Below are 27,488 nucleotides of genomic sequence, written 5' to 3'. Positions count from 1 at the left end.
TTAGGAATGGTTTGAGAATTGAGTTGTTTAGTGAAGCACTTGATTTTTGTGGAAGATACGGCTTTATGAGGCCAACAGCTCCATATAACATAGGAAGAGGAGAAGTTCATCCTGAATATGATTCACCTCAAGCCTATTTTTTGGAAACATTTTACTACTTTTTGTTACATACATTGTGAAAACATTAACGATTAAAAAAATCCTCCTGGCTCTACTCTACAACATGGAATTATCACGGACGTTTTCGACAAAACACACTTCATCAAAGAAGCAAGACACTTTAACCTCAGAAATTTGAAAATGTATTTTCAAAAAATTCAAACCAAATTGATCGTCATCATGTTCCACATTTGGTTTCTTCAAAAACGATCTTTCAGTGTCTCGGTGACTTTGATAATTGAACCAATTTTCCAGTAATTTCTTTTATAAATGATTAGAAGAAAATTCAGTTTGACTTTAGAAAGGATCGAAGGAATAATAATAGACAGACATCGCGGAATACGTCATATATTTGCAGACTCAATAGTCTTTAAAAAAATTTCAATTTATAAGCGAATAAATAACAATCTATAACAAACTTGATTTCAAATTATTCAAAAAACAATAAAAAAATATTGAATAAATAAGTAATAATGGTTCATCAAATTGAATTTGATTACAATATAGGGGAATCACCTATTTTTTTTTGATAATATTCACCTTTATTGTCACTAAAACCGATTTCCTTATTTTGCGATTTACCAGCTTTATTTGCATAAGAAGCGCCATTCTTATAAAATTTAACTTCACCATCAGCACCATTATATCCACTAGATTCCTCTAGAGATTTTCCTTGTTCTCTTACTCCTTGGACGCCAAATTTGCCTTGTCTAAAACTGTCATCGACTGATTTACCATTAACAACCGCTCCAGAACTTGATTCTTCTTTAGAATTCGCGTCACCATATCTATAAATGGAAATGAAGACATTATCATATAACGTGCTCATCTATTTATATTCGCATAATATCAATTAGTGATAAAAAGTTTTTCTTCACCTATATACAGAAACATAACGATCACATAAACTAGACAAAACTAAAAGGTAAGTACAAAATTAAATTAATTCAATTTTCAAACTTAGACAAAAGTATATTTTATGGTGTAATAATCTTAGTTGATGATATATTTCACGCTTACATGGATTCCCTCTGTTTAAATAAGCACTAGATGTCGTATTGGTATGGTAATATGCTTATGTATTCTACTTTTGTCTCCCTGAAAGGAAAGGATTTTCAGTGCCTTTCCCAATGGTCCAGCTCCAATTCAAAGCCTGTCTGAGCTATTGCGTCTTTTAAATGGTGTATATATGTGACTGAGTGAATCGTAATAATGCGAGGGAATACCTTTATCCAACTTCTTAACTTTTATTGCCTGACCAAATTTTGGAAATCAAGTGGCATAACCCTATACGAGGGCCGTATTTTTTCAACCACCGATCGCTCCGTGCAGACACTATGTGGGCAGAAGAAAGCGCCGTAGATGACTGCTAAGCTCTCGCACTACACACTTCGCTATTGTTGACATTCAGGCGTCAGTCGGCGTTATGCTACAGCCACGTGAAAATGTCTGTCATTATTGATGCTCCATCCAAGTGTGAATTGCGATTTCTAAAAGCTGAAGTTTCTACGTCATACAAATCTATGATTCTATGATCTATGATCTATGATTATATTCTGATCTATGACAGAATATTTTGATTGTCTTGTCTATACTGTATTAAAACGCACGGTAAATGTTTTTTCGAGTTTGCTTGTATGTATCTGTTAACATTCGTGGTACTTATCATTTATACATTTTCTTTTCTTTTTATTATGTACCACATGTTATGGGAGGTCACTATCTTTAACACGTTCATCTTCAAACACGAAATCACGAACTTTTTAAACATTTTTTTTGTTTGGTAGGAATCCTCAATAGTTTATATACGACTCTATCCACTTCTAAAATCGCTAATTTTTTAATAGAAAATATCACCGTCCGTTGCTCTATACAATTCATTTTGATTCTGAGATGTGACTCTCTCGAATTCGCGTTTCTACTTTAGGGAAACTTCAACAGGTTCAGTATTGTTTGATTCGAGCATGAGTCTATACATAATGAATTACAAAGTGACGTTAACATAAATTTGTCAGATCAGGGGTAAAGTAAATGAATCAGCTCTCGTTAGTGCAAGATTCAAGCAACAGAATCCTCTTCAGAATTTCAATTTTACTGCTTACTGAGGACAACATACTCCCTTTAAATATTTTTATTCAACCTACAGCGACCGAGCATTTACCAAATGATTGACGACTCATTTGGATGAAGTTGAACCAAAAATTATTTCAAAAAATATGACAAGAATGTTGAATTTAACGTTTCAGTTGATAGAAATACTTTCTGTTCATTCCAGGATGATAATAAAACACTTTTCGGGGTTACATGTTTTACTACTTATTCGTTTGATCGATTTCGAGTTATGCTTTTTGGACTTATGAATTAAACGAAATAATCGATTTTGAAGATTCTTCATGTTCGAATTGGGAATTGTCTCTTGATGTTGTTAAGCAGACTGAGGAGTGGATCCATTTTTTTATTAGGTAAGATCAGTTTAGGTTAGATTAGGATAGATAAGGTTAGATTGGAATTACTTTATCTTCGATTATTTTGAGTCTACCTTAGTTTGAGTTAGTTTATTTCCTGATTCTTGCGTTAAAATTCGAGATGACTTGAAGGCCGAGCGGTTAACGAACGCAATTAAAGTAGTGGGATACACTAACAGTAATGGGCCTCTTGCTCTTAGTTCAAAGAAGAGTTACTAACCAATGAACAAGGTCACCTACGGATGAAGCTAATATAAGCGTGTTCAAAACTTGATGATGTTTTGTTTATGTATATCACCTTATATAATAAATTTTAATACTCGTTTTTATCCAATAAACACTTTTTGACTCCGATAAAATTATTATCATTTCTTGAAAAATACTTTCGAAACATCCACCATTAATACTGAAATTTATATTTTTTCATTTAAATATTTTATGGTCCATTAACAGAAGAATTGATTCGAATTACATTCACTATATGCTTTCGATGCTTGTGGTTCTGTACCATAAATCAAGCTTGAAATCTTAAATGTTTTAAGAAGAGAAAGATTAATTATCTCGACTAAGTAGACTCAGTCTCAGTTGAATATCGAAATCATTTATCATACTGAATGAAGATGACCATCCTAGATTTTAATGCGACTATGAGGATTCATCTAAGGAATCCTTTCCCGACCTTCCAGCAAAATGTTTTATCGAATGAAAGGTAGAGATTCCGAGAAAAACATTTACAAAAAGTTGTTGATGTCGGGATAATATAATTTTCCATCCGTATTCAGATAAGTTGTATGATACACATTTTATTGAATTAACCGAAAGGAACAAGGTTTATTCAACATTCGATAATACCTCAACTATTGAATAAAGCTTAAAATATTTAGATTTATATTTAAAACAAGTCTCCAAGACAAAATGGGTGTCCTCAATGATTATGGAATACATTCGACGAAATAATCATTTTGAAAGATATTTGACAGTAACATGTCAACTTATTTAATGAAATAAGGGACAAAAAATCTTGCAAAATTATTCCAAAGTTGCACTAATACAAGCGAAATCTCAGAAGAGTATGTCCCATCTCATAAAAATGGTCATCAGAGGGATCGTGAAAATTATAAAAGTATTGCAGTAATGGGATCAACAAGAAGATTAAACGGGCGAAATAATCGAAAATAATTCGCCGAAAACGAAAGTTGAAGTTCGGACAAGAAGATCAATAGTCGGCTCCCGAATCTGTTTCACATAAAGTTTCACAATCGTAAGAATGGGAGTCTGCATATTAATTGTAGACCTAATTGATTACTGGTCAAACTATTGGGAGCTTTGGAAGTCACAAATATTTATGAGAACCCGCATATAAAAATAAAAATCGGAAATTCAGTCTCCAGTGGTTTCTATATAAACGAGAGATTGGAATAGGGATGTTGCTTACCCCTCGCACTTTTTTCAATATGTAATGCAGAAATCTGGTTGTTCTTTACAATAACAACACTATTTACGTTCAAATTTTGCAAGAGATCCAGTAATATTGGTACAACAAGACCTTTATAATATATAACTTGAAAGCAAATCGAAATATACAGCAAATAAGGACTATAGCTAGAACATATAAAAAAATATGAGTGGCCTAGCAAAATATGCCACATGAAAACGGCTACATTATAAAATGCCCCGAAAACAAACAAATGTCTTCCCAATCCTAAGCTTACCAAGTGAACCCACAAAAGGATACCCCCCGACACGTTAACTCCGCATTTAATGAGCAAGTGCGGAACAGCTGCAGAAAAGGCGAAGCGAGGTTTACTCGACGATTGAGATGTCCAGACAATTAAGACCATAGCCAACAGGTTGATTCTTAACAAAAAGATAAGACTTCCGAAATTCTCCTTAGAGTTCAGAGGAGAGGAAGGAATCTACGCGCAAAACTTTGACCCAAACGAGGATGAGGGCCTGTCGAAATAACCGGGAGTGGTGGAATGTTCTTCTTAGCATATGTGTGGGTGTGTGTTAACATCATATTCTTCTTCCGGTTTCGGCCAGTGCAGTTATACAACCATAAAGTTGCACTTTTCATTAATTCTTCAACTGCTCACGAGTAATGATCAGAAGCTCCTTTCATAGCATTCACCACGTAGTAAGTGAACCTAGGTTTTTATGGCTCCCCACTATATAATTTCCCCAAGATTCAGATTGTTATGATTTGATAGAGTTGAATACACAAGAATTAGTATAAAACTCAGTTTGACTTAATTTCTACCTGCAGAAAGACGATTTTTCAATTATTCATTTTGTAAAATGAATTATTGATGATTTGAATTGAATAGAGAATAGATTAAGGTTATGAATGAAGTTGACTAAACATTCATTCGCACTTGTGATGTAAATGTACTTTAATTTCTATCAGATATAATGTAAGACAACTAAAGTATCTCTCTGAGATCATCATCTCAATGTTTTGAAATTCTTCCATATCTGCTCAACATTATAATCAAACTGTATTATCTATTGTTAGAGTGCAATTCCAATTACTCCACATCTTTTGATTTTTTTTCATTTACTTCTCTTTAAGCGTTTAATACTAGGAGGTAGCAGTTGAAACAATCGAAACATTCAGGGAATAAATCCGAGTTATTGGATGACTGTAATTTTATATTCGGCAGTGTATATTATAAAAAATGAAGCAGACGTTTTTAATCCTACCCATAGACATCTCATGCAATCATTCATCTGAATATTTTGAGTATTAAATAAAATATCGTTTGAGATGATATTTTGTATCTGTTTCAACTGAATGAATTTCTTGTTGCCAAAAGTTTATCGATCAATAGTTCCTAATACATAACGGATTATCCCTTCAAATCTATTCCTCATTATGGGGTGGATATCAACTTTGATTTATTCTCGATTCCCTCCAATCCTCTGTGGTATTATTTTAGCCAGACTTTGTTTCTGTTGCGAGAAAAAAAAACAGTTTATACGATTCAGAAAAACCAAAGAAGAATTATTTATATCATTGGAACTATTGTTCGACGATTTTCATGATTTTCAACAAAAGACGTTGCGTTCTCGCAAAACTTGACGTTTATTCAAATTTACCAAAAAAATAAATGTTTCTTGAGGCTAAGATTTAGTCGGGTGCCCCAGGAAAATATTTTTCATATTCTAAAATGGAAATAGTTCACTTTCGTTGTGAAAATGGTTGTTTTTTCCTAGTTAAAGAGCTGTTTTAAATACAGAAATCCTAAATAAACATTAAATTTATTGGAATTCCTCCTCACATTTGAATTCAGGGCAATGAAGAAGACGACTAGCAACTATAAGAAATAAGTACCTGGCAAAATTAGATATTTGATTCGAAATTGAAAATTGAAATAGTAAATTCGAATATTGAGATTTTGTGTTTGATTATTTAATAAACAAAGTGAACATTGGAAATCGACATTTTTATGAGACACTCTTTATGTGCAGAACCACATAAGAAGTTTTTGAGAAACCAGTACAAAACGATAGAGAGTTGAGATGAAAGAATATATCATATTATTCGTAAAAGAAAAAATACAAAAAAGTGTCAGAATTTGAAATAAAATTATCAAAAAACTAATGAAGACTGTATATAATGAAATGAATGTTGTTTACAATTTTTTTTCAATGTGAATTAGATAACATCGTGTTTATCATACCTGGTTTATACGTATACACTTTTTTATATACCCCGGTATAAATATTTCATTGTATAAAACAAGTCAGAGTGAATAATATGCGTTGCTTTACAAATAAAATGTTTCTCAGTTTAAAACTAGATAACATGTTTTTACCTGTCAACACATTTTAATTTACTTTCTTGCAGAAAATTATAACGAGGAAACGATTAGAATGCAGACTGTTTCTTTGAAAAGAACGAAAACAGCAGTTGGAAACTTTTAAGAGAATATACAAAGATTTTCTTTGTACACTTTCAACTTTAGTCATTAAACACATATAGGAAAATTAATGTTGGAAATTTTATGTTTAATATAAAGTTTCAGAAATCATTTATTCGTGCAATTAATTTTCTTTTGATATCAGTTGAGCTTTGCTCGGGAATTTGAAATGATGGCACTAAATTTTACGCCATAAACAGACAAAAAAAAAAACGAAAAGCAGCTGATTTATGATTGTCGCGAATAGGATCTTGAATATCTGTAGTTGAGACAATTCGAAATATCTAATATATCGAGATTTTCCTTCTCCATTTATAATCAAGTGCTAAATTATGGAAATAAATGATAATTATTTCGAGAAGAGATGCAGTTTGGTGGAAATTACAAAACAGGATTCTTTTAACTCGATTTACTACCACTTCAACACTTCTGATTGATTTCTGTCGCACACTTACTGGAGACCGATGACAGAAATTTTAATTGTCTGCAAATTTTGATAATTTTTAACAATATAGCATTTCTCTCTCTCCCTCTCTTTAAACTCGATTTTTTGTCCGACTTTAACCAGACGATATCAAAATTTTGCCCACTTGTCGAGGACGGATGACAATACAAGGATGGTCCTAGTAGTACCTGGTCTGCCCTAAAAATGGCGGTAGTTGCTTGAAAAATATCACTGGATTAGAAAGTTCACAATCTGTAAAGCAAATGTTTCAAGTTTGAAGATGCCACGTTATTTAGTTTTTGTTTAGCAACTATTCATAGTGCTAAACGATTTCAGTGAATTTATAAACATCGTCGTCGTTATCTGAAACAGTACTTTTATTTGAAAGGCATTAATCCAACCAATATAAAAGCTAAACTAGATTCTACTCTGGGTGAGATTGTTCCTTCGTTATCAATAATAAAATATTGGGTAGAAGAGTTTAAGCGAAGACCAGCATCGCAGTGATGGACCAAATGAGGTGACGCTTCAGGAATATTGCAAAAAATCAAAAAGTGGTACTGGATGATCGTCGACTGAAAATGCGTGAGCTAGCAGACATAGTAGGCATTTCAGAATGTGTGGTGCATCGCCTATTAACTGAAAATTAGGATGTGAGAAAGATGTGCCGCGTTTGCTCACAATGGAACAAAAACAGCGTCCTGAAGATGTTTCTATCGAGTGTTTCATAGAATTTTTACGATATTTCATAACCATGGATGAAACGTGGGTCCATCACTTCACACCAGAAACAAAAGAACAATCAAAATAATGAACTGAAAAGGAAGAATTGGCTCCAAACAAGGCAAAGACCGTTCCATCTGCAGATATGATCATGGCGTCGATTATTTGGGATGCGTGTGGGATAATTTCCATTGACTATCTTGAAAAAGTAACGTTTGAGCGAAGAAATCAAGAAAAAACTACTGCATTTGGCTAAGAAGAAAGTGTTGTTTTCCTTAGTCTCAATCGGGACTATAAGAGTAAACTACAACGTGGGACTATACTATACCAAGGGGTGTAAAACATTAATGATTGACAATAAATTCTCAATGTATGTACTTTTAAATATGCTGTGATTTAAATACGTTCTTTAATGCTTGCTACTGGACATGCTTTTAGTACATCGGTAGACAATGTTGTTGCTAAAACTCAACCGCCAAAGTATCGGTGAAGTACTAGATGAAACGATTAGATTGCGAAATGACTCACAAGACGACCAGATATTCTACCAAAAAGTTTTTCTATCAGAAAAAAGTGTTTCGTGGTCCCTTGGAACTTCCAATATCGAATTTCAATTTTATACTGCGATTCATTAGAAATAAGGTTGGATGAATCACAGTAAATAAATTAAGATGTGGAGATTTTTATTGGTGGGAAATTATTTGAACAAAATTTTTTTTTTCAAAATATATCCACTTTCTTGTTTACGTGCGGCGACAAAAATTGAATTACATCTTTTTCGCAAAATATGAGAGGGTAGATTCCATTTTCGACACACACTATCCCGGATCGCAATAATGGAAGGAGGATGCTTTTTATTCACTTCTTCTGAATTGATTCTCAGAAAATGTTTGTTTTCTAATTTTATTTCTGTTTACAAAAGATGTAACAGAGCATGTATTTCAACAACAAATTTCAATATTAGAGTAGAAGGCTGCCTAAAGGAAACCAGAAACTTTGACAATAAAGTCAGAGTGGCATTTCATTGGTAATTCGCGTTAGTAGACAATTTTCATCGTCTAAAATAATTGTTTACTTGTTGTAGTCGTCCTTAGTATTGATAATACTACAATTTCATTTTGAAATTATTAATTACTAAAGGAATAGTCAAATTTTTACCATTTAAAATGAACCAATACGTATTGAATCTTTAGTTTCTGTAGGAAAATTCTCGATTTCCACTCTCAAAATCCTCTTGAATTTACGCTGTTTCTTATACTCTCTTATACCGAATGAAAAATTTGCGTTGTAAATGGAAATATGTACAAGAATGTAATGAAAATTTCAACTCGACATTATTAAAGTTGATGACTAAAGAAGTTGTTTGACCTAGAAGGATAATATAGTAAATTAAACCAAAGTTGAGTTACTTGGAGTAAAAACGTACTGCAAATAAAATAAAACAATAATCATTCGACCCTTTACTGATTAACCGATGTCTGACCCCATTGTTTAATCGTTTTTCAGACAACTTCTCAATAAAACAATAATCATTCGACCCCTTACTGATTAACCGATATCTGACCCAAGAAATATCTTCTTCTTGTAATTCGAAGTCACCTTTTTTATAACTTCTTAATATCCTAATAGCATAAAATTAACTTAATTCTATCCGAAAAGACTGATCTGGAACACCTAGTGCTCTAGCGCAACTATGCTGCTCCTAGACATAAGGTACGTGAGGCAAAGCTTTAATTCACTTGGTGTATATTGTTTTATTGGAATATAGGTAGTTATCAAACTTGATTATCTTGCTAACAAGAAAACAAAACCAAAATCATATTTTTGTTTGTTTTCATCTGAAACTATTTCGTTTAACATATCCATTTTATCAGCAGTAGATTTCTTGGACCTAACCTCAATTAATATAAATTTTGAATACCACAAAAATCGTTATCTAACCTTTTTATTACCGTTATAAAATGAAAATCCAGTTTTAGTATTTTTAAACGACTGATTTTATATTGATAGTATTTGAGAATATGTCTGGAATTCCAGGACTATAAAACTCGTCGTATCAAAATAAAATTGCAGCTATCAAATATAAATAATGAATTTTGACATCTTATTCTTTCTAAGTTGATCCTATGAAAGCCATAAAACAGAATATAAACTTCAATTTACCTGTTGAAATATCCTTTCTTATCCTTTTTATCATAGAAGCTTTTGTCCTTTTTGTATTCATCCTTGTGATAAACTTTGTGATAACCAGTCGTTTTCGACCCTTTATCGTGGCTGTTTTCCTCAGAGAAGGATCCTCCCTTATTAGCATGACCTGAATGATGTTCGCTGGCGTAGTGTCCTTCTTGTTGGTTGTGACTGAGTTTATCTCCACCAAGTACGTCATAAAATCCTTTTCTTTGGTCGTTTTGGTGACGACCCTTCAGGCCTTTCGAGAATTCGTCTCGATTTAAATATCCTTTTGTTCCTTTTTCTCCACTGCTTGCCCTTTCGGCGTCTTCGTAATTTGATCCGCCGCCTTTGATGAAGTTTGTTGATTGCTGCCCGTAATGATTTGATTCTGGGAAGCTGAAATAACAGAAGAAATTAAAAATAAAATTACTCGAGAGACAAAGCAATTTATGCTAGTAATTCATCGAACTTGGATTTGGTGAATGATGAGACTTATTATATTGTACTAGTTGTGTTTTTGTTATATGTTACAAAACAAAGAGTTGGAATTTAAGATGAAATTTCGAAATTAATTTCCAATTTCTATGTTAAATTTGGTGAATTCATATAATCATTAAGAGCTGGTGTAAACTACTTTTGAATACTAAGAGAACGTTAAAGATCTAATCTCGGGGAACATTCAAAAATATATGACCGACCAGTTGAAAGCTTTACATTGTGAGAACAACCTTTGAGATCTAGAGACCTTTTTTTTATTGAGACCTCTTGGTCTGCTGATTTTAAGGTTGAGTCTACATTATTTCTTGAGAGATGGATTACCAACTGCTCCTCCATTTTTTAGGTAATCTTCCAGAGTCATTTTCTTCAAAGGGTTAAATTCTATTTGCAATCAATTGAGGAAAATAACTTTCAAGTGAAGCTAGCGGTTCCAAAGGAGAAATCGACCTTGACCCACAGCAAAATAGGCAATGCTTTGGAGCTCAGTATTAACCACACAATATAAATTTACGCTTTGAAAATGGACACGTTTGTTTCCGTATACCAGAGAGCATGTTCCAGTCAGTTGTTTGACAACGATGCCTGTTGGATCAACACAAAATCTGTTGCCTAATACTAATAAAATTCCAAAGACAAAGGTATGTTCTAACTCTGGTTAGTCTGGTTTGGACTTCGCTTGGGATCTTCACATTTGATATGTGCTGATTTTCTGGTAATATAAATTAGCATTCGGCATCAAACAATAGATTTTTTAGATCCTCATCATGCAATTAACAATTCTTTAGAAGCTACAGGGCTCTCGGCGTTTTTCCAAGGTTACCGTAACTGGAAACAGTGTTGATCATGGAATTTATGTTGAGTGCACGCGGAAAAGTTAGAGAAACAGTTAATGTTTTATTCGTGGATATCCGAGTAATTTCTGAAATTTGTTAGGTAACTATCTAGTTTTCAAATATAGGAACTGACTCCAAACATCAAATCGAATGAGACGGAATTTTAATGTTTTGAATTCGGAGAATTCTCATTTGTATAGTCAGTAACCAACTGTCTGTATCTTACTGAATTTATATCTGTTGGAATATTCGATGAGATTTTTCGTATGTATTTTCGATAATAAAGAAATATCGCTGCAATTTCATACAGTTGGAAAGATAACCGGTTTTCCTATCGACACGAATGTATAATAGGAATTGGAAAACGAAATACAACAGTAAAAATTCCGCATATCTATAGAGAGGAATCGTGTATGGTTCCAATATACAGTTTACTACCTATTTCTTTGTACCACAAATTGGAAAATGCTAATTTTTCGATATCATACATAATTGATTAGAAGAAATTTTAAACAGACATTTGGTAGAAGTAGATATACGGGGGGAGATAAAAAGGATCCATAACGTTCGGTCATTATATAAGTCACGTGTCCGTTGCGAAAAAAGATGTAAGCTGATAACTACCCCCTCACAAAGGCATTGGTTGGATGGTTATGCAACAAACGATATGTCAAGATCTGGATGGCGCTGGTGTCGTTCGCGGGTAATTCAAATAGGATTATGTGGCACCTCGATTCCCTAGCGTCTATAGTTAAACAAAAATAATAAAAAATTCTACCATCACGTTTTGACGATCATCATCCCAGCTTAACGATCGATCGTCCTATATAAGCATGCTTGAGATCATTGAAAAGGCATTAACATCTACATTATAAAAACAAATCATGAAAAATAATTTCGGCTAAGTACCTTCGCCCTCACACACACACACACTCATCTCTCCGATTGACCCGTTTTTTTTAATGGATCTTGTAGCACCTGGTAATTCCTTTAGGCCGCTCGACATGATGCAAGATGCAATATTTCTTGATCAAAGGCATACGCTGCTTGACAAGATGCAATGCAATGTGCGATATTTTTTGATAAAAGGCATGCGCAGATGAAGTTCATATGATTGTTTTATGCAAAGATCTCGCACTTGAAATATTATCGGTTTGGTGCCATTTTCATTGCAGCTTGGACTGCAATTCTAGTGAGAAATCTATTTACTTTTGGTTTAACAACCAATATGTAAATCAGGCTCCAAAAGTAAGACAGCAACTGATAAAATTATTGACAGCTTTTTCACTTCTCTAATTATACTTAGATTTAACAAAAATTGAGGTTAGGAATTTGTTTGCTTTAGTGGCAGCGATGTGCAATATCCATTAAAACAATATTTTGACCTCGCATGAAATTGCATGCAATTGCTTGCACGTTTTTTTGCACTATGTCAAGCGATCTTTTAACTAACAATAACACTAAATAACACTACGGTTATTTGTAACATCCCATTCGGCTTGTTACGTTTTTCTTCAAATAATTTAAATATTCTTTTGTTCACGTATTGTGACCCAGTAGTCACTTCTTATTTATTCATTCTGTCATTCGAGTTTTTGAACAAATTAATTTGTTATCGACCTCCTACTTTTTAAGAGAAATTCAATGAAACCTCGTAATGTATTTTTATATTCGCAGGTGAGTTTTTCTTTGCTTTCTTGATATTTATTAATAAATAAACAAAATTGGTTCTTCCTACTCATTCCTTTCTCAGTAATTTCCATCCGTACTTTCGTTTACTTCCTTATTTTATGTTTTTTTCTCGCAGTTCTACGGTTGCCACGCTGGAGTTTCAACCACACCCAAAGGACTCAACCGGTACACCACAAAAACAATTCAACTCCAACAATTGGAAATTCAGTTGTTGGCTGCAACTTGCAGCTTGATAATATATAAATCTGAGTTGTTTTTGTTTTATAACTGCTTTATATTCGTTGTGCTATCTTTTCAATAAATTTATTTGTTGCCAAAACTTTTTTTTTTGTTCTTAGCAATAAATATTCCGAGTCCGGGGATAGTTTACATTTGTTAAATTCTTATTACTAATTTAATTCTTAAGGTATGTGTCCAGCTTTTCCATTCTGGGGATGTCCATTTTAATAAAACCTCATTTGGGTACCTTTAACTGAGGAACAGTCTTCTACCAGGATAGAGAAATAATGCCTTTTTGATATCTAATGTATTTTTCGAAAATATATCACCCTGTCTGTAAAGTAAGTGCCGTTTCTACTCCGCTCTATGTCATCTTTTCAATTTTCACTAATTTTAACAGAAATGTTTCAATTCAATCCTCACATAGAGTTTAATGGAATGTTGTATTAGCGTATTTTCTTAGAGAGAAGTCTAATGGAGTTTAGAAGTTCATGGTTAGATAAACTTATTCACCAGAAACTAAAATAAACACACTATTCGATAAGTTATTTAGATTTTTTGAATACCAGTTCTTTTCCATTCCAAGATATTTCGTTCATAATAATTAAAAACATCTGATGTTGAAAATATTCGCATCGGCACAAGAAATATGTTTTTTGTATTCCAATCAAAGGTCTTTCAAGATGAGAGAGAATTTTTTCTTAAGAATCCTTCGTTTTCAACTTGTGCCTGAATAATTTCACTCGTTATTATGTCGTTAACTAGAATATACTATGAATACGACATTATAGATGAGTTTTCAAGTTAGCAAAGTTGTTGGGGAATCTCAAAGTGCTTTCAAATTAGCCGTGTCAAAGGAAATACGTCGAGGACTCTCTTATAAGAGATAATTTATAGATTTTTTCAACTTTTCCTCAGTAAAAAATTGGAAATCCAACGCTTAGAGAAGGGAATTTACTAACGAACTTTCTCTAAAATTTTCACAAAACCTCTAGACGATTTATTTCGTTTATTTCTGCAAAAGTTTTTCTTAGGGAAATTGGCGTAGAGTATATGTTCACGATTGTATGCTTTTGATAATTCCCTTTTTACAGGTATTTTTTTCTTTGAAGTTTTTTTGTTTGAAATCATTGAATTTCTTTCAATTTTTTCTGCTACATAAGCAAGTTTCCAATAACTTTATTATTAGGAATAGAGGGTGAGCTGCAGATACTTTCGCATAACATGAAAAATTGTACCAAAACTGTAGAATTTCTAGTCTCCATTAAAATTTCTCTCTCTTGTACCCATTTCGAATCTGCGAGTTGACGATATTATCAGTACGCAACTACAAGGAATAGTGAAAGTCACAAGAGATTGCTTTCAATGAACTGTTGCTTGAGGATTTGATGATTAATATTTCCGAGTAAACCGGCAATGAAACGATTTTTTCCAAGTTTTCTAGGTGATGCTGCGTACTTTTACAGGCTTCACAGCTCTATAAAAAAATCTTATCTAACTAGGAAAAATCCAAGGTAAAGAAGATTGCATTATGTGAAAAAGTTTTCACACATCCAATCTGGAAATATACTGCGGAAACTTCCCGATGGCATATACTGGAACAGATATTGTAATAAGTTCAATTACTCCCATGCGATGCAGTCAAAAGCACAAATTTTGTTTATTTTCAAACATGAAACATTTATAATAGTGTGGAATATAACCATGTAGTTTTTATCCATTTTTTTTTGGACACCAACTGTACACTCTCTACACAAGACAAAATATTTCATAGTAAATTCCAAAATCATCCATCGTAACTCTGTTAAAGAACTTGATAAGAATTAAGTTTAAGTAAGTTTCATTTATTCGTTTTATTCGAAGCATTATAATTCAAAAAATAAGAGGATGGTCTCAGAAGTACCCTCTAGGTAGCGGTAGCTGCTTGAAAAATACCACGGTATTAGAAAGTATATAATAGGTTTCAAGTTTGAAGACGCCACCTTGTTTAGGATTTGTTTGGCAGTAAAATATTGGGTAGCAGAGTTGACGACCCCAGAAATTTTGAAGAAAATCCACAAATCGGTACTGGATGAGCTTCGGCCTAAGTGCACGAGTTAGCAGACATATTAGGGATTCCAGAAAGTGCGGTACATCGCATATTATGTGAAAATTTAAACATGACAGAGGTTTACACAAGAAGAGTGCCGCGTTTGTTCACAAAAATAGCATCGTGAAGATGTTTGGCAATGTTTCACAGAAATATAACCGATGGATAAAACGTGGGTTCATCACTTCACACCGAAACAAATGAACAGTCAAAACAAAGGATTGAAAAGGAAGAACCGGTTCTAAAAAAGACCGTTCCATCTGCAAGCAATGTCATGGAATCGGTATTGAAATGGCCAAAATTAATGAATTAAAGTTTGAATTGCTACCTCATACGCCCCATTCGTCAGATTTAGCCTCCTCGGATTATTTTCTGTTCCTAGACATGAAAAAATGGTTCGGTGGTAATCGGTGGTTAGATGGTCAAACATTTTATAAATAATGAAGAGTTGATGTCGGCAGTTAATGACTATGCTTGACGATTCTTATTATAAAAAGGATATCGAACTTATCGAACATCGTTGGGATACGTGTATGGGTCTAAAATAAATATATTTTGTTTTTCAAAACTTTTGTGTTTTCTTTGTTGGGCCAGTTACTTCTGGTACCATCCTCGTAGAAACAAAAAAAATTATATTTAATCAATTTTAACACTACTTACAAAGCGTTTCTCATTTCTTTATTATACTCTAATAACGTTATGTTAATTTGAAAGAAAAAATTATAACGAAAAGTGATGAACTTAATTAAATGAGAGTCTATTGTAAATTTTCAATAAGGCATTAAAAGCATTGTTTCCAAAGTGATAACAATTAATTATTTTCACAAATTCTTATTCGCTTTTATTTTCAAGAATTCAATTTCTCTATGTTTGATAATACTAGATTTCAAATTAATTGCCTAAATGACTATTTTTAATATACGGGGTTATTCCCAAAAGTATTAAACGTAGCCCATGTTTCTGTATTTTTGTTTTGGTGTTATGCTTAATGCTCCAGTGAGTGACATCCTTTAAAATAGTCCCCCATTGGAATAAATAACACGTCATATTAAATAAACAGTATTTATGATCTTGGATAGAGTTGCTGGGATTTAGTTCGGGGGTATATTGTTGCACAAAGTATAAAAATTACGTTTTCGTGTTGAACCAGCAAATCACCATCAAAGATCACCATCAAAGTGTGACTGCTTGATGTATACTTTCAATACATCAACTTCAACATGATGATTGAAGAAACAATCTATGTTTTGTTCATTTTCATCCAAATTTTTGGTTTTTTCGGGTGATTCAGAATACTACCTACGTAAAGACGGTTGCATTGTTTCTGAATCCTAGCTATAAGCCTTTGATTCATTACCAATATTAATTCAACTATTACACGATTCACAAAATATATTTCCCAAAGGTCGTTTGGAGATTTTTATTCGAAGATATGAGGCTAGGCTCGATACTATTGGGACAAACCTCGTAATCTTACAACTTTCAACTGCATGTCGTGAAAAAACTTGTTTCAAGCTACGATTGATTCAAATTTTCGGTGAATATGGAACGTGATATTCAAAGATCGAGAATTATCTTGTTTACTTACTTGCCATCCATAAATTCGTCGAATCCCTTAGCATAGGGAACGGGTATTTCTCCATATGAATCGACATCTTCGGAATTAATATTCGAAAGGAAATTCGGTGATAACGGAAGCGAATTAAGCGGTACAGGTTGATTATAATATCTTCCTATTGTATCGTATTCGTGAGGACTGTCGTGGGATTTGCTCGAAAACGAGTTATAATCGAATGGAGCTCCAGATTTTGTCTACAAAATGAAATTGAGTCAATAAATTTCGTATTGAAGCAATATTTCAACGACCTTATATCTATGGAAATACAATTATCACCCAGAATGTGAAAACAGAATTAGGATTGATTGTAAAGATGTTATCAGCATCAATAAACGAGTAAAATTTTGATAATTGTCAAAGAATTTCATATTTAGATTCGTATCGCATAGGAGAGGCTTAAATAACATTCACATATAAAATTAAAAGACCATGCAACAAAACAATCAACTATCATTTGCTTGCATAAAAATCTTTTGACTTTAATATATATTTTTTCATATTTTTCATACGATGAAAAAAATATGCTGTCTGATAGACAAATTCAATATGCTTTAATGTGAATATAAATCAATAAAAACTTATTTAGTGAAATTATTGCATTAAGCAGATTAATTTTTTTATTATTAACATGAATTATTGCCAATTTAAAACTTAACTCTTAATTTCGTAATAATGAGTATGACCTTACTTGTGCTCTAATAACATCTCTAGATCTAATTAATAGTTTCTTATGGAATGTTAAGCAAAGATGTTAAGTTTGGGGTAGGAAGTCTATCTCAAAATAATATGCATATTTCTGTTGCAAACGCAATAATTTTAATATTTCAAACATTTGATTTGTCAATTGTCTTTGAAACAGCTTATTTCTCTTTTTGATCTCTTTTTAAAAGTTTATAGTGGGCCAATTTCTATGAACGCAAGTTTACAAAAGTTATAATGCCGATAATGCCGCTTATGTATCTTGGTAAGCGACGAACCCACAATATTGAAAAGTTCACAGTTTGTGAAGAAATGTTTCTTAGTTCTAGTGATTTCTCTTATAAAATGATATATTTGTCAGTTTCAAAAATATGTGTAAAAGTAGAGAATGTAGTGGGCTTTGGTAGAAAAATTGGCATCGAGGTACAATGTCTTCGTAACCGACAGTCTCCAAATATTAAAAATTTGAAAATTTATAATCCTAGTGCCTCCACTTATAAAATCAAATAATTGATTAGTTGAGGAAATTTGAGTGAAAGTAAAAGATCTAAATGATTTAGTAATAAAATTGACTTCAAGATACTATATCTTGGTAACCGACGGGTTCCAAAATTATAAAAACTTCAAAATTCATGAACAAATGTATCATAATTCTAGTGACTGTACTAATAAAATCATAAACCGATTAGTTGAGGAAATTTGAGTGAAATTAGAAGATTTTGGTATTAAAATTGACTTCAAGATAATATATCTTGGTAACCGACGGTCTCACAATAGTGAAAAGTTGACAGTTTTTGAACAAATTTCTCATAATTCTAGTGACTTTACTTATAAAATCATAAAATGATTAGTTGAGGAAATTTGAATGAAAGTAGAAGATCTAAAATATATTGGTAGTAAAATTGACTTCAAGATACTATATCTTGGTAACCGACGGTCTCACAATAGTGAAAAGTTGACAGTTTTTGAACAAATTTCTCATAATTATAGTGACTTTACTTATAAAATCATAAAATGATTAGTTGAGGAAATTTGAGTAAAAGTAGAAGATCTAAAATATATTGGTAGTAAAATTGATTTCAAGATACTATATCTTGGTAACCGACGGGTTCCAAAATAATAAAAACTTCGAAATTCATGAACAAATGTATCATAATTCTAGCGACTGTACTAATAAAATCATAAACCGATTAGTTGAGGAAATTTGAGTGAAAGTAGAAGATTTTGGTATTAAAATTGACTTCATGATACTATATCTTGGTAACCGACGGTCTCACAATAGTGAAAAGTTGACAGTTTTTAAACAAATTTCTCATAATTCTAGTGACTTTACTTATAAAATCATAAAATGATTAGTTGAGTAAATTTGAGTGAAACTAGACGATTTTGGTATTAAAATTGACTTCAAGATACTATATCTTGATAACCGACGGTCTCACAATAGTGAAAAGTTGACAGTTTTTGAACAAATTTCTCATAATTCTAGTGACTTTACTTATAAAATCATAAAATGATTAGTTGAGGAAATTTGAGTAAAAGTAGAAGATCTAAAATATATTGGTAGTAAAATTGACTTCAAGATACTATATCTTGATAACTGACGGTCTCACAATAGTGAAAAGTTGACAGTTTTTAAACAAATTTCTCATAATTCTAGTGACTTTACTTATAAAATTATAAAATGATTAGTTGAGGAAATTTGAGTAAAAGTAAAAGTTCTAAAATATATTGGTAGTAAAATTGATTTCAAGATACTATATCTTGGTAAGTGACGGTCGGAAAATAGTACAAATCTGACAGACATGAAGAAATGTTCCGTAATTCTAGTGAATTCTCTTATAAAATCATATATTGATTAGTTTAGGAATAAGTTTAATCAACTATTTTGATCTTTCGCACTTCTCTCTTTATTGACACAAATATTGATATACTGACATCTTTTAGTAAATTTGAATACCTAAATGACAGCAGCCTACTAGAGTCATATCAATTGTTTATTTGTTTTTTTTGATTAATATTTTAGTATCTTCAGACATTGATCTTGATGTTTAGCAAAACAGATTCCAAAATAACTGATTATTTCTAAAGTATATTTTAATAGATTAGACAATATTGCGGTTTTAAAGGTTAGGATAACGGAAGAAATTAACTAAATAATCCCTTGACGTCATACAAAATGTTGAACGAAAACTCCAAAATCGCCTCATTAATTGTCAAGAAGTGAATGGTGGTAATTTTGAACATTTAATTTAATTGCGAAGTACGTTGGAGAATATATTCTAAATATTATGCATCATTATTATCTTCATTCTACGTAAAGTTTTTTGATAGAGACATTATTAAAATTTTACATTACATTACTTTCCTTCATATTTTATTATTGCATTAGATAATAAAATTATTCTATATTCAAACTTGATAAGTGGAAAACGCTGTTCCATGTACTTGATATATTTTCCATCTAAAATAAATATATTATAAAGTTGTAATTCAACTGCTCGTCTAGTTTCCATATGATCTATAAAATTTTACTTTCTCATAAAATACGCCGTAATAAAGTGAAAACTGTTTCTGGAATCAATTACCAATCGATCGTATACAGTAACATTCAGTCTACTACCGATTGTTAGTTATTGGCTTCAGAAGTAAAGAATTTTATGATAACGTTTGATCGAATTTCGGTCATTTTGTTTTCTGAATTCAATTTTAACCAAAGCACTTGATTAAATACGAACTCGACGATGTTGATTGCCAAATGTTTCTTATCAAAGTTTTCTAGATTCTGTAAAATCGCTTTTTATTGAAAAATTTTTCCAATGCAAATTAAGTAGTCACATATTTGATTATTTAAATCATTCTTTTGAATAATCATCGGCAATAAATGAACTTTTTCCTTAATTTTCTTTGAAAGCAATAGATAGTTAATATAAAGGTATATGGCTCCATATTTTGGACCAGAGCCTTACTGTGGCATCTTGACATATCGCATCATCAACGAATCGAATGAAGAGCTCAATGATCAAATGGAGTCTGATTGGAGAAAAAATTCAGACCTAAGACAATCCAAAGCATAAGCACATTAGGTAAGAAGTCTGAAGAGCCCGAAATGTGCAGAAACCTCATTAACCTGTTAGTCTGTATTCTGATGGGTCAGTTCCGCGTCAAATACCACCTTAAACGATAGGTATTGCAGGGATGGCAACTGTATATTCTACGAGCAAGTCATAGAAACTTGTGAATATTCTGCCCGTTTTAAAAAACGACTTAGGTACTTGGAAAGTGTAGTGATTACATTGAGAAGTTGATTGTGTGTAGAAATGCCGCGATTTCTTCATCTAGTTTTTGGAATACCGATCAGTTCTGATATAAGATATTTCACATTCCAAATTTGATTTTTAACGTCCAAATATATTCGGAATCATAGCTGGATCAACTATTTCATATTAGGTTAAGAGGTCCTGCCTGATTCCATACTCTAAATTGCTAATTATATTCTTAGAATTGCCTATCAACATTTTTTTTATACTTGTCTCATTCCCACATATTTTGATGTTGGGAACCTCGACCTCTCAACGTTAATTGATTGAGTACACCATTGAGTTTCGGCAAGTAAAGCTGTGATGTATTTTGAGTACACAATGTTGACCAGACTATGTAAATCATTCAGACGTTTTTCTTTTGGTAGGTTAGATTAGGTTATTAGAAGTAGATCTATATTAATCATTACAGTCTCTTTGTAATATATAAAAAATAAGATTTCTAGAAAAGATCCATCTGAAATGCGTGTACATATAGCGAATTCGAGTCAACCAACACTCTAGGTGTCTTCGTTTTACTAGTAGCGTGATGTGTCTGATATTAAAACAACGTATGAGCTGTTATTTTTTCCCTATTTCGCTTTTAATACTAAAATTGTTTTCTAAATAACCTTCACGTCAATTTCCAGCACAAACTCATTTTCATCATTATATTTTATCCACGTATATAGTATATCCCCTTTCATGTCATCGTCTGTTTACATTTATGGCGAACTTGATAGCAGTAGCCTGTAGCTGACGTACCAAGGTCAACGGTAATGCTATTTAGTAAGAAATATGGATAAAATAATTTCCTAATAAAAATGTTTTCCCATAAAGCCGCTACAGAGGCAGAAAAACAACGAAAACTTTGATTACATATATAACATGGATACAAAAGAAAAATCTATTCATTCATATCTTAAACGGAGAATTGTTTATTTGATGTGAAAAAAACTGAAAAAGGTCGATTTTTATTCTAAAATTAACTGATTACAGTATGAAAATATTATCCATTTCTTGCACCCCTTCTGAATTATAAGCATTCACTCGAAAATGTAAAATAAGAAAGGAGGTCGTGTGACACCTTGCTGGAAAAGGATTTTGGCCCTTTTGTCAGCAATATAAAGTTTTTTCAATTTGGTGCAATCATAACTGAGGAAATTATGAAGCTTCACCGCATTTTGCAAATACAGTTAGAAATTATTTAAACGAGGTTTTTACCAATAAATGGATTGGAGGACGTGTAACGATTGAATGGCCGGCCAGATCACCCGATTTGTTTCCTCTCGATCATTTTTAACATTTAATTTAATTGTAAAGAACATTTTAAACATTATGGTTCATCATTATCTTCATTCTACGTAAAATTTTGTGATAGAGACATCATCAAAATCGTACGTGGCACATACTGCAAACAAATATTTATATACAGGTTGACTGAAATTAGAAAGGGTAATATTGTTGTACTAAGAGATAGAACGGAGAAGAAGTGATTATCTAGGGGATGTGGAACAAAGAGAATCGCGCGTATACCCATTGTACAAGGCAAACCAAAAATGCTGATTCTCATTTTTGCTAAAAACTAAATATATCATGTGAAAAGTGATGATTAAATTTTTTAATTTGACAGCATCATCATTATTAACATCTATTAGCACGGTTTCCATATAAATTGTGTACCGAATGTCATAAAAAACGAAATAAATTTGAAATTTATAAAATGATGTTTTTTAGATCTGCTGATAATTATAATGAGTAGCAAACTGATAGTTTTTATGTACGATTTTGGATATTTTCACTATTGATGGGTATATCATATCGATCTTATTTGCTTTGGTAATCCTTGTAATCTCCTTTGACATCCCTCGCTCTAGGACATGAAAGTTCGCTAGGATTGAATAATTTAGAGAAGTTATTGCAAGGCTCTTCCGCTGGATGGAAGGTTATCTTCCTTAGTTTTCCAAATTGCTTGGAAAAAATCTTCTCCAAGTTCAAAAAAAATTATTATAACTAAATTGAGGCTATATTAGAGATCTTCTTGAGAAAAAAGTTATATTATCTACAAAAACATTCATGAATCCAATGAAGAAAAAAAAGTAATATGTGTAATAGTTTAAAATCAATTGTACTTTCTATACACTTGGAATTATACAAACTTTTAATTTGATTTTCGGCAAGTCTCCAATAGCAATAGAAAGCTGTCTGTTAAACAAAATGAAGGAGATAAATGTGCCAAAGAAATTATCGAGGTAACAAAGATTAATTCAACCTCGAAAATTATGACAATAGAAGGAAACACGGAGATAATTACAATAGAAAGAGGAATGAGACAAGAAGATGGATTATAAACTATATTATTTCACATTGAACTGGAGGCGGTGACATCGTACACAGAAATCATCAAATCCATCGAACTAATTACAAAATAGATAATAGGAAATACGTCATAGTAATTTTAGCGAAAATTTTGGTTGAACAAAAAACAAAATATTCCGTATATTGTATATAATGTATATAAAATCATCATTCAAATGATAAAGAAGCAAAGATAAGTTTGTTTTTCCATATTACAAGTAGGGTGTAACTTCAAAACATCATTTTTCACAGCTTTTCGAATAAATTTATTTTTTCTAGAATTCACACTCCATATGATATGTAAAAACATAAGAAAAATTCGCGCAGAAAAATGTTTATCAAACTTATTCGTGTTTGAAAGTTTTTGATTTTTTGGGACGATATCTTCAGCTTTATCATTTTACATATGCCATTACCTTGAAATACCCATTTTTAACAAGGGCGTTTGACTTTGTCATTGAAAATTTGATCCGCGGTGTTGATGAGCTCCATATTTTTTATTTTTATTGTAAGTATGCTAAAAAAATAGATTTACGGAACCAGGAAATTGGTATATGCAATATCCTACTGCTGAGCTAATGGATGGAGCAAAAACAGCAGACGGAACTGGAATAGAAGTGAACTGGTCCAGAACCAAACACTCTAAGAGCATGGGCAGCGCCCCAAGCATTTTACAAGCGAAAATTTAAGCAAAAAAGTGTCCAATTCAATCTGAAGACAAACTATCATCATGTCATCCGATAGCCAAACAGCGATTAGAAATCTAAGATCCAATATCATAAAATCAATCAAAAGCAAAATCAACTATTGGGATAACCTAGACCAGCAGATAATGCGGCGTGCACAGAAGGCGAGACCTCTATCCACATTCTCTCGAAGTGTGAAACACTAAGGAACTCCAGAACATTCACCTGGGAGCGCTTGAAATAGAAGACGTAGATTTCTGGCAATTAAAGCTATCCCACATTCTAGACTTTTGAAATGGATTGAGATTGATGGATCAGCTATAAGCACTGGGCTCTCCAGTATCGCAGCAGGTAACGGGGAACCAACAAATCCTTTGGGTCGTAGTGTATACGTGCCCAAATCCATATATTTGTTGTTTGCCATTCACAAATCCTTGTGATTATTTGAATATTGATATGCAGTTTAATGTCATTCTAAATTCGCTTATTTTATTATCGATTTATCGAAATAGGTTGGTTATACAAAAAAAATTGTACCCTCGACATTCGATTTAAAAGTGATTAACATTTTTTTTCGTAAAATTTTGCTATTCGCTCTGCTTATTTCACAAACTTTTTGACTCCTACTATAAATAACTATTATTTAAATTACTTAATGAACTAAAGACATCTAGAAACAATAATTGTAATTTATTATTGAATAAAGGAACACTCCGTATTGTCACCAATATACTAACTTGATAAGAATATCCTGATGCTGACATCTCGAGATCTTCTACGTTGGTATTTTTAATATACGTGTTGCTCCTTGTGATGCATTGAGCAAGAAGAAATGTGGAGAATATTAGAAACATTCTTCTTAAATTGAGCATCGTTTCACTCGTTTCTGGAATATAAGGAAGCGATAAGTTAATTTTAAAACGTAGACTAGGAAAAAAACCAAAACTAATACTTCATTGTCAACTAGATCGTAAAAAATAATTGAAGACATTATTCTGACAAAAATAAGAAAAAAATAATAGTCCAGGAATCATGGGTTTCAACCTGACACTAAAACAAATAGAAAATATTTTTGGTATACGAGCAGTAACTTCTTACAATATTGCCAGTATCAAGTGCGAGTGGATGAAGTATACTCCGATTTAGAAATTAAAAAAAAAAACAAATGGGTTGTGATTCAGTACATCGAAAACAAAAGCGGAATGTTCCTCAAGAAGAACTCAGCTACAGCTCAAAACTTTATATCTATATGAAGAAAAGTTAGGGTATGTGAAAGGAGTAAACTCCTTAGGAATGATACTCGATCAAAAATTAACAAGGAAAACGCACAATCTGATATTGAAGAAAAAATGCCAACCTGCAATTAACCTGCTCAGGGCACTAGCATTCAAAAATTGGGGTTCAGATTATTGATGTTTACTACACATATACAAATCATTGATAAGATCTAAACTTGACTACTGAGCAATTGTTCACAACTTTGCTAGAAAAATTATTCTGTTATTTAAAGAAAATGGAGAGCTATCCTGTAATCCGTAACGTGGTATCTGTACGCTTTAAAAAGAAATTTCCAATCAACTCAACTCATTTTTATAATAGAGTCAAAACATATCTATCCAGTATGAATCTGCGATATTTATCATCAATATATGTTATCCCTCCATGGACAATAGCCCTACCTATTACAGACCTAAAGCTTGAACCTATGAACCTTAGGTAAATAATTCAACTTTTATGAGGTATACACAGATACTTCGAAAAATCAAGATGAAACTGGCATACTCCGAAAACCTGTCAAAATCCTTTGTACTCTCTACTATTACATCTATAAATTCTGCTGAACTGTTTACCATTCTAGAAGCGCTCGAGGAATAATAATATGAATCATGGGTTTTAACCTTTAATGATTTTTGTATACGAGCAGTTTTTGAACAGTACTTTAAACAAAATGTTCTGCACGCGAACGGCTTTGGGAACTGAAAAAGATGCCGAAAATTGGTATTTTGTCAATAATGTGGAATTAAGATCTCCCTAACTCCCTTATTTTTGGGTGAAAAGTCACAAAGTAAATGTGATTTTTGAGGAAAATCGTTCAGAAATTGATATATACAGTTGGTAGTTTCTGTCAAAAATGGTTTCTATTTGTAATCCAAAAATTAATTACAATGTTATTTTACTTATTTTTTGTATTTTGTATTATTTCGACAAGCAGAGTTTGTTTCAAGATTCAATAGATCAAAATTAAACAAATGAGATATAACATTTTTCTAAACACGTTGTTTTTTAGTTTGCTCATTTTTCTCATCGATGTGGAGATTCCAGATAAAGGCAACTTGTCAATCTAGTCCCAAGACCCTGATCTTTCAAGATATGCGTCTAAAACGTGCGGAAATTTTCCAAAACACATGGAGACTCTCCTGATAATGCTAGTAAGTCTATATTTTTGACTATAGCTTCATCAATGTAGAAATTATTCAGAACCTGCTCTCGACTGTGGCATCTTTCTTTGTAATCTCAGGCCTGTTTCATTTTTGAATCCCAAGCAACGATTTCTGACGGTGAACGAATCGACAGGGAAATCCGGCGGGGCCGATTTGAATAATTGAATAAAAATTATGAACTTCTAGTGATTACTTAGTACCATCTAGTAAATCAATAAATTAACACATTTTCAGTCTTTCTGGTTTAAACTAGTGATTTTAATCTTTCTTTTCCAATTATTACTCGGTCTATATGATTTTTTCGTTTCTTCCACTTTTAAGGAATTTATTTCAATTGATGTTGAACTAAATGTAATAAAATTTTTTGGAATACTGTTCAGTCGTAAATAGATAATTTGAGTTGTTGAAGCTGTTTTCAGAAACAGGGATCGAACAAATATTGTATAATCGGCAAATCAACTTTATAACAATTATTGAGAGATTTCAGTCTACTCAAATTACGTATCCGCAAAGTTATAGTCTAATTAATTTGGCAAGCGCGTCACGACTTTCCTACCAGAGGTCCATTAGTGAAAATCAACATTTTAGGATCACGTATCAAAATAGACATTTAGATTAAGAATTTTTTACTCTCTAAATGCTTGTTTCTATATATTGTATCGAAATTTTTAGTCACATCCACGTTATTGACAAAATACCAATTTTTACAGTTTTTCAAACTTTCCATGGCTGCTAGCAAGAAAAATTTTTTTCTTAAAGTACATCTCAAAACATCTTGTGTGTCAATTGGTTTTAATAAAATTTTAGTAAAATTTTTCCTACAATACCTGGACTATGACCCCTTTATATAATTATATTAAAAAATATCAGTGGTTTCAGATGTAGATATCATTTTTAAATGTGTTGATCAGTATTTTCTTAAAAAAATATATCTTTATAAAATGAAAACTCAAAACTGTAATAAATATAAACTACACACCCTTTGAATTCACTATTCACTAAATCCGCTACTTGGTTGTCACTGGAATAATTCCTTATCAACTGACTGATATTTGGTAGTTGACTCTTTTATATATTTATTTGTAGATGGATTGAATTACAAAATATTTCTCGATTGAAATTATTAAAGGACACAGAAATTTACAAAGTGTATATGAAGGGTATCGATTCAG

At 32.1% G+C, this 27,488-nt stretch overlaps 2 protein-coding genes across 2 annotated transcripts in view; one reads left to right on the top strand and one right to left on the bottom strand.

Moving 5' to 3' along the window:
- LOC130901880 (uncharacterized) overlaps positions 1 to 27,488 on the top strand; it is a 167,319-nt gene that overhangs the window by 7,848 nt on the left and 131,983 nt on the right. The gene's annotated exons all lie outside the window — the stretch shown is intronic.
- On the bottom strand, positions 494 to 27,488 carry LOC130901879 (uncharacterized). The gene is made up of 5 exons (XM_057813534.1): positions 27,296 to 27,488; positions 24,613 to 24,761; positions 16,807 to 17,030; positions 9,879 to 10,283; positions 494 to 947 (listed from the first exon to the last, which is right to left on the bottom strand). The coding sequence occupies exons 2-5, from the start codon at positions 24,745 to 24,747 to the stop codon at positions 656 to 658; spliced, it is 1,056 nt and encodes a 351-aa protein (XP_057669517.1). The 5' UTR covers positions 24,748 to 24,761; positions 27,296 to 27,488; the 3' UTR covers positions 494 to 655.

Source organism: Diorhabda carinulata, chromosome X, assembly GCF_026250575.1.
Source record: "Diorhabda carinulata isolate Delta chromosome X, icDioCari1.1, whole genome shotgun sequence".
In the NCBI taxonomy this organism is placed as follows: Eukaryota; Metazoa; Arthropoda; class Insecta; order Coleoptera; family Chrysomelidae; genus Diorhabda; species Diorhabda carinulata.
This window is presented reverse-complemented; position numbering and strand designations above follow the sequence as displayed.

Coding starts and splice junctions, on each gene's coding strand:
- LOC130901879 (XM_057813534.1), bottom strand. CDS start 24,747: ATGCTCAATTTAAGAAGAATGTTTCTAATATTCTCCACATTTCTTCTT. Junction 17,031..24,612: donor CATCAGGATATTCTTATCAA/GTTAGTATATTG, acceptor TTCATTTTGTAG/ACAAAATCTGGAGCTCCATT. Junction 10,284..16,806: donor GACGAATTTATGGATGGCAA/GTAAGTAAACAA, acceptor CTGTTATTTCAG/CTTCCCAGAATCAAATCATT.